At 46.6% G+C, this 7345-nt stretch overlaps 1 protein-coding gene across 1 annotated transcript; it reads left to right on the plus strand.

The window, feature by feature from the left end:
• Positions 1–949: 949 nt before the first annotated feature.
• Positions 950–6728, plus strand: LOC134430038 (zinc finger and BTB domain-containing protein 8A-like). The gene is made up of 3 exons (XM_063177504.1): positions 950–1898; positions 4031–4200; positions 5678–6728. The coding sequence occupies exons 1-3, from the start codon at positions 950–952 to the stop codon at positions 6008–6010; spliced, it is 1452 nt and encodes a 483-aa protein (XP_063033574.1). The 3' UTR covers positions 6011–6728.
• The last annotated feature ends 617 nt before the right edge of the window (positions 6729–7345 follow it).

The raw sequence follows: 7345 nt of genomic DNA on the forward strand, positions 1-7345 counted from the left end.
GTGCCGCCCGGAGCCGCTCGGTGCCGGCGCTGCCGCGTCCCCGCCGGGCGCCATTTGCAGCCCCGGGCGCGGACACAAAGGGGCTGCGCGGGGCGGGCGGCGGCAGCGGGGGCGGCGGAGCGGGGGCGCTGCCGGCGGAGGCGAGAGGGAGCGGCGGGAGGGAACGGGAACGGGACCGGGACCGGGACCGGCCGGGGTAACCACGGGCGCCCGGCAGCGGGCGGGACACGGGGGGCTCTGGCGGAGCGGGACCGGGCGGCTCCGTTCCCGCGGGCGGCTGCGGGCGGCACACCCGGCCCGGGGCGGTCCGTGCGGGCGGAGGGCAGCGCGCAGCCGGCCGGGGCTGGCGGGCGCTGCGATCCCCGAGGCGGGAGCGGGACTGGGACTGAGACCGGGACCGGGAGGCGCCTCCGCGCTGGCGGAGCGGCTCCGGCGCCGTCGGGCGCCCCGGGCTGCCCGGGAGCGAGCGGCCAATTCGGCCGGGCGGGCGGGTGAGTGACGGCGGCCGCGGCCAATGCCGGGGGCTCGGGACGGGAGGGCGGCGACCCCCGGGCGCTGCCGCCGCATTCGAGCGGTCCCGGTGCGCCGGGGCGGAGGCTGCGCCCGCCGTGCGCCCGCCCGCCTCAGCCGCGGCTCTGCCCAGGGCGGGTGGGCCAAGTTCTCTTGCGGAGTCTGAGAACCATCATGGCTTGGTCGATATCATTTTCCTTGTTTTGGGATACGGAGTAATCCCGCTGGGACATCTTTTCACCTCTTTTGGAGTTAAGTTTCTTCTCTCTTGTTATGCAGAGTAGCGGCCGCAGGGAGATTGGAGATACTTTAGGAATGTGATAGCGCTTTTTAAAAGAGAGCTCATCTCATTGAATTAGGATTCAGCATCATTGATTTAGATGATCACGATGATGTTTTTTTCCTTTACAGCAAACCTTCCTGTTACTCCCCGCCTGGAATGGAGATTTCTTCCCACCAGTCTCACCTCCTGGAGCAGCTGAACGAGCAGCGGAAGCAGGACTTGTTCTGTGACTGCAACATCCTGGTGGAGGGCAAGGTCTTCAAAGCCCATCGCAATGTGCTGTTCGCCAGCAGCGGCTACTTCAAAATGCTCCTTTCGCAGAGCTCGAAGGAGACCAGTCAGCCAACAATAGCCACGTTTGAGGTCTTCTCTCCAGAGACGTTCATGGTCATCCTGGACTTTGTGTATTCAGGGATATTGTCTTTAACGGGTCAGAATGTGATCGAAGTCATGTCAGCCGCCAGCTATCTGCAGATGACGGATATCCTCAATGTCTGCAAGACCTTCATTAAGTCCTCATTGGATATTAATGAAAAGGAAAAGGATCATTACCTCAGCCTCTCGGCCAAAAGTGCGAGCACTGAGCCCACCCCTGCCCGCCCGGCTCTTTACCGCTCCAGAAGGAAAGCAAAGAGCAACCCCCGGCGCTCCTACTCCATCCCGGATGAAAAACCCAACGGGAACGAGAACTCCTGGAGCAGCTACAGCAGCTACCTGTCCTCGCAGGTGATCCTGCAGCGGGCAGAGACGCAGCTGTCCAAAAGAGGCAGGAAACAGAGCTCCACGAGGAAGCGCCGCAAGCACCGGGAGCTGGCCGGGGGCAAAGCGGACAGAGCCGAGCGAGCCGGAGCCTCGGATCCCGCCCACGGCTCCCGGGGCAGCGGGGAGGAGGAGGAGGAGGAGGAGGCCGAGTTTGATGCCGAGAACGAGGTGGATCGGGATGAGTTTGGATATCACCCCGCAGCAGAGGCCGCAGCCAAGAGGTGGTCGGTGGCTCAGCTAGAGCAAGAACTTTCCAGAACTCCTGAGTTCATGGAGTTAAAGGCAGAAGAACTGTACACCTCAATGCCCACGATTTTAGGGGTAATGAGTAGCTGGAATGAAGGTAAACAATAGGAACAGCTTGGAGAAGTTTGGGTTTGTTTAGGAGAATTCAGGTGGTGATTTGGAAGGAATTGGTGTGGCTGCATGGAAACCAAAAATGTATCTGGAATTATAGGGGATTTTATCTGCTCAATTGTAGTGCTAACACTGAGATTTTGAAGCCAGAACAGGGCACGGGAGTTGGAATGGGACTGACCCAGGTATTCTGTACATTTCAACCCAAACATGCCTGATTCTTTGGGCCCAAGTGGAGTTTAATGAAGCCTTGAGGGCTGTAATTGGCTTGGGGACCTGAAGGACTGAGTCTCTCCAATATCTGGCAATCACAGAGATGTTTAACCTCAGCCCAATCCAAGTCCTTCACATGAGAGGCACTGGCATTGCTGGGATGTTGCATTTTGGGGTCCAACCAGCCCAAACTTCTGCCAACACCTGCCTGAGAGGGTGGAACAAAGCTCACAGGTTTATTCCCATGTGCGTTCCTTTGGAAATGAACACATCTGTAGATCATATAGATCATAACTGCATATTCTAAAGACATCTTTATATATCACCCAGAGATTATAAATGTCAAAGCTATGAACCATTAGCTGGTGGAAGGGTCAGATATGATGGCTATGTATGAACAGCTGCATATTTATGATAACCTTTATATCTAAAAAATGTTGTCAGGAGGAAAACACTATCAAGTGGTCAATTAACATGTTAAATAAGAATATAAATGCAAGTTGGGGGATATACAAGAGACATATTTAACAAATCTATATACCCCTTATTTATAAAACAATTTTCTAAAACTTAGTTTAGTTCAATTTCTCTCTCAACAATATCTTACTCCATAACATTTCTAAATCAACATTTCTTATCTCGAAGTTTACATCAAATACATACTATGTAAACCTTCTGTCAAACTTTGAAAATTTTCTATAAATCCATTTCCCACATCCCCCAAAGCCTGGATTTTATGTATCATTGTATACTATATATCATACATACTTATATATAAGCATCCAAATATCCCAAATATTGGGGATTTTTCCTATTTAAAGAAAATTTGAGCTGTATGTATTATTAACTGAAAACTGATGAAAGTTCAGGACTAAAGCTGTGCTGTGTGCCCTGTCCCTGCCAAGTGACTTGCCCTGGATGTGGTTCAAGTCCCTGTTCTGCACCCATATAATATAATTATAATATATAAGCATCCAACTATCCCAAATATTGGGGATTTTTCCTATTTAAAGAAAGGACTGAAGCTGTGCCATGTGCCCTGTCCCTGCAGGTGACCTGCCCCGCATGCGGTTCAAGTGCCCGTTCTGCACCCACATGATATAATTATAATATGATATGATATGATATGATATGATATGATATGATATAATATAATATAATATAATATAATATAATATAATATAATATAATATAATTAATATAATATATATTGAGGATTTTTCCTATTTAAAGAAAGGACTGAAGCTGTGCTGTGCGCCCTCTCCCTGCAGGTGACCTGCCCTGGGTGCATTTCAAGTGCCCCTTCTGCACCCACATGATATAATTATAATATAATATAATATAATATAATATAATATAATATAATATAATATAATATAATATAATATAATATAATATAATATAATATAATATAATATAATATAATATAATATAATATAATATAATATATTGGGGATTTTTCCTATTTAAAGAAAGGACTGAAGCTGTGAGTGCGCCCTCTCCCTGCAGGTGACCTGCCCCGCATACAGTTCAAGTGCCCCTTCTGCACCCACATGACATAATTATAATATAATATATATATTGAGGATTTTTCCTATTTAAAGAAAGAACTGAAGCTGTGCTGTGTGCCCTGCAGGTGACCTGCCCTGCATGCGGTTCAAGTGCCCCTTCTGCACCCACATGATATAATTATAATATAATATAAAATAAATATTGGGGATTTTTCCTATTTAAAGAAAGGGCTGAAGCTGTGAGTGCGCCCTCTCCCTGCAGGTGACCTGCCCCGCATGCGGTTCAAGTGCCCGTTCTGCACCCACATGATATAATTATAATATAATATATATATTGGGGATTTTTCCTATTTAAAGAAAGGGCTGAAGCTGTGAGTGCGCCCTCTCCCTGCAGGTGACCTGCCCCGCATGCGGTTCAAGTGCCCGTTCTGCACGCACACGGTGAAGCGGCGGGCGGACCTGAAGCGCCACCTGCGGTGTCACACCGGGGAGCGGCCGTACCCCTGCGAGGCGTGCGGGAAGCGCTTCACCCGCCTGGAGCACCTCCGCAACCACTTCCAGACGGTAGGAAACCCGCCCAAAACCTTTCTTACAGCACAATTTCCCTCCGAGGTTAAGCGTTTAGGAGGATTGGTTTGTAGGTGTTCAGCAAAGACTCGGCTCGTTGTGAAAGTGTGAATTAATTCACTGGTAGGCATCTCAAGCTCAACACCAGCAAAGCAGCACATCAGCTTGAATTATTCATTATTACTATTTAATTATTTCATTATTCATGATTTTATGTGGCAATTTGTATTTAAAATTTAATTTTTCAGCACATTTTCTGTCAGCCCAACAAGCCACGACCATAATTGACATAGACTCCATGCATTTACAGAAGGCTCATAATAATCTTTATTATAAACCTATGGTTTTACACCTGAGTTTGCTGCAGGTGGACCTAATTGGTTCTCTAATTAAAACATCATCACTGTTGGCTAATCAAGAAATCACCCTTTGGTAAACCAATCCCCCTAACACATTCCACAGGTGCAGCAAGTTAAGAATTGTTCCTCATTCTTTTCTCTGAGCTTCTCACAGCCTTGCCCAGAATGACACCTGGGAAAGTTGTGTTGCTCTCTGTGACAATTTTATGGTCTAAAATAAAAGGATGAAGGCTGAAAATCTGAATGTGTCAGAACCAGGACATCCCTCTGGCTGTACTGAGCAGCCAAGACCCCTGCCAGGGGTCTCAGAGCCCAAGATGCCCCTGTGGGTTTGATTATGACCCATGGAGCAAGTTACCAACCTTAGATGAAGATCAGCAAGCCACAACAGTTCAGGGAGAGTAATAGTGAAGTTATCACAGGGTGGAAAAGTAGATTTTGGGGTTTTGGTGTGGGGGTTCAGGAGGGATGGAGGGAACTGGCAGTGTCCAGCCTTTCTCCTTCTTGGCCTCCATCTTCTGCTGTGATGGTGGCACTGGCAGATTGGTTTAGAATAGAAGCTCAGTGTCTAACACAGGTGATAGGTGCATTGCTCTGTAAATCATCCTTTCTTAGCAGAGTTTGGTTGGGTATTATAAAAGTGTTTATATCTCAGCTTCAAAGTCAGCCCTTGCTGATGCAACTGACTAATCTACAGCTCTCAAAGCTGAAGCTAGCTGTTTATTCTTAGGCAGAGCTACTTTTCATCTAAAAGTGCTGACTTATCAAAATTGGAGTGCTTTGTGGGAAGATGTTTGAGCAAAAATTGAATGAGGAGGTATGAGGAGAATCTGCCAGCTTGATGGAGCAAGGGGCAATGGCAGGTTGAGAACTCGTATTGGGAAGTAATTGTAAATATTGTAGATGTAGTTTTTAGTATGAAAAGGGGGCAGGCAGAGTGCTTGGTGAGCAAATTTTGGCAAGGCAGGAGAACAAGTTTTATAGATAAGATACAATAAACAACCTTGAGAGCGAGAAACGAAGAGTTGGCTCATTCTTCAAGCATTGGGCCGGGAAAAGAGACTTTTAACTTTTCTCTGACACCCTGACAAGCTAAAGAATGTGAAATCTTTCAGATCCACCAGGCTGGCAAGCTGATCTGCAGGAAGTGCAAGCGGCAGGTGACGGAGCTGACGGGCTGCGTGGTGCAGCAGGGCACGCGGCGCTACAGGCTGTGCCACAAGTGCTTGGCACAGGCCAATTTCGACAGCATCCCCGAGGATTTCAGTCCTGCTGGACACTCTCCTGCCTCCTCCACGGGAAATAAACGGCCCAAATGGGATTTGGAGGAGGAGCAGAAGTCAGGGGAAGAGACAGGGGAGGAGGAGCCCTATAATTTGGTTGTTCGGCACAGTAGCGATGAAATTCCAGAGGAGGTGAAGGAAAAGGTGAAGCCAAACCTGAGGTAGAGCTTTGTGGATTTGTTCTTGTTGTGTTCAAGATGAAATGACAATGCTGGTATTTTACTTTTAATAAAATGAAGTGTTGTTAAAATTTCTGTCCTGAGAAGCAACATTTGGACTGAAAGAAGTTGTTTTGCAGACGTGGAAGAGTGTAATTGCTTCTAAATGTCATCCAGAAATGAGGATCACAAAATAACCTGAGTTGAAAGGAACATTGAAGTCCAGCTGCTCACTTATTATCTGGAAATTATTTAGAAGAATTGTTTTATATTTCATCAAAGACTTGCCCAGAGCTCTTGCTGTGAACCAATTTACAGTTCTACAAAGGTTCTCTATGATACAGATTTTTAAAAACCAAATATTGCTAATTTGCTTTGGAAAAACTCTCGGTGAGGTGAGCAGCTGAGAAATGTTAAACCACTTTTTTTTTGCTGTAATTAATTTGTACATAACACATCAGAAATGCTCCTAAGAAAGGAGTGAAGGAAACAAGTGGAGTTCTTCCTGTTGAAGAACCTTTTTATTTTTGTTTTGTCAGTGAACTTTACAGCTTCTTCTAGTTGAGAAAAGCATGATTTAGGAACTCCCACAGCAGAGTAGAGTAGGTGACCAGAGCAGCTGTAGTGCACTTGGATAGTATGAATTTGCCTTTTTTTTGTACTGTGAATTTTATAGAAAGATACACCAACGTGGTTCCAAGGAAATAAAAGTGCAATCACTGCAAGTGCAGTTGTCAGGTTTTTTCCATTTTTTTTTCCCCAGGACTGATGCAAGATTTGCTTAAACCCATCTCTCTTACTCTAGGAATAAAAAGGCCAAGTCCCTTGAATTTCAGTGGGATATTTGTGACTTAAGATCATGGAGCTACTTTGGAAAGGTTCTCCTGCTTGTGTAATTTTAGGGTGCTTGACAGCATAAAAACATTTTTTACAGCACAATTTCCCTCAGAGGTTAAGCAACTCTTGTAATTCTGGACTATCTTAAACTTTTGTAGTCATATTTATTTCCCCAGCCACTTGGATCAGAGAACCTGCATTTGGTAGAGAAACTAAAAATGCTCACTATTAAATTATTTAAAAAGAAAAGCTCAAGGAGTGCACAGAGGAAAGCTTCTGCCTGAGAGCAGAGAATGGCATTCCCAGTGGGTACTCCTGCTAAAGAGCCACTGTTTGGTCTCATGTCTCATTTGATGCTGGGTTTCCTTTCCTGTTAGCAGCATCTGTAGCCTGAGGTTCCTGCCAAGAAAGCAGAAATTCCCCACAGAGAATTTGAGAGCAGCCACATTGATGCACATCCAGGTTCTGCCTCCAGCAGCTGCCATTAACCTTGGCCAAAGTGAGA

Source organism: Melospiza melodia, chromosome 27, assembly GCF_035770615.1.
Source record: "Melospiza melodia melodia isolate bMelMel2 chromosome 27, bMelMel2.pri, whole genome shotgun sequence".
NCBI classification, from domain to species: Eukaryota; Metazoa; Chordata; class Aves; order Passeriformes; family Passerellidae; genus Melospiza; species Melospiza melodia.

Excerpts from the sequence above, each read along its gene's own strand:
- LOC134430038 (XM_063177504.1), top strand. The coding sequence starts at position 950 with ATGGAGATTTCTTCCCACCAGTCTCACCTCCTGGAGCAGCTGAACGAG. Across the intron at positions 1,899-4,030 it reads AATGAGTAGCTGGAATGAAG|GTGACCTGCCCCGCATGCGG; the intron begins GTAAACAATAGG and ends CTCTCCCTGCAG. Across the intron at positions 4,201-5,677 it reads TCCGCAACCACTTCCAGACG|ATCCACCAGGCTGGCAAGCT; the intron begins GTAGGAAACCCG and ends GAAATCTTTCAG.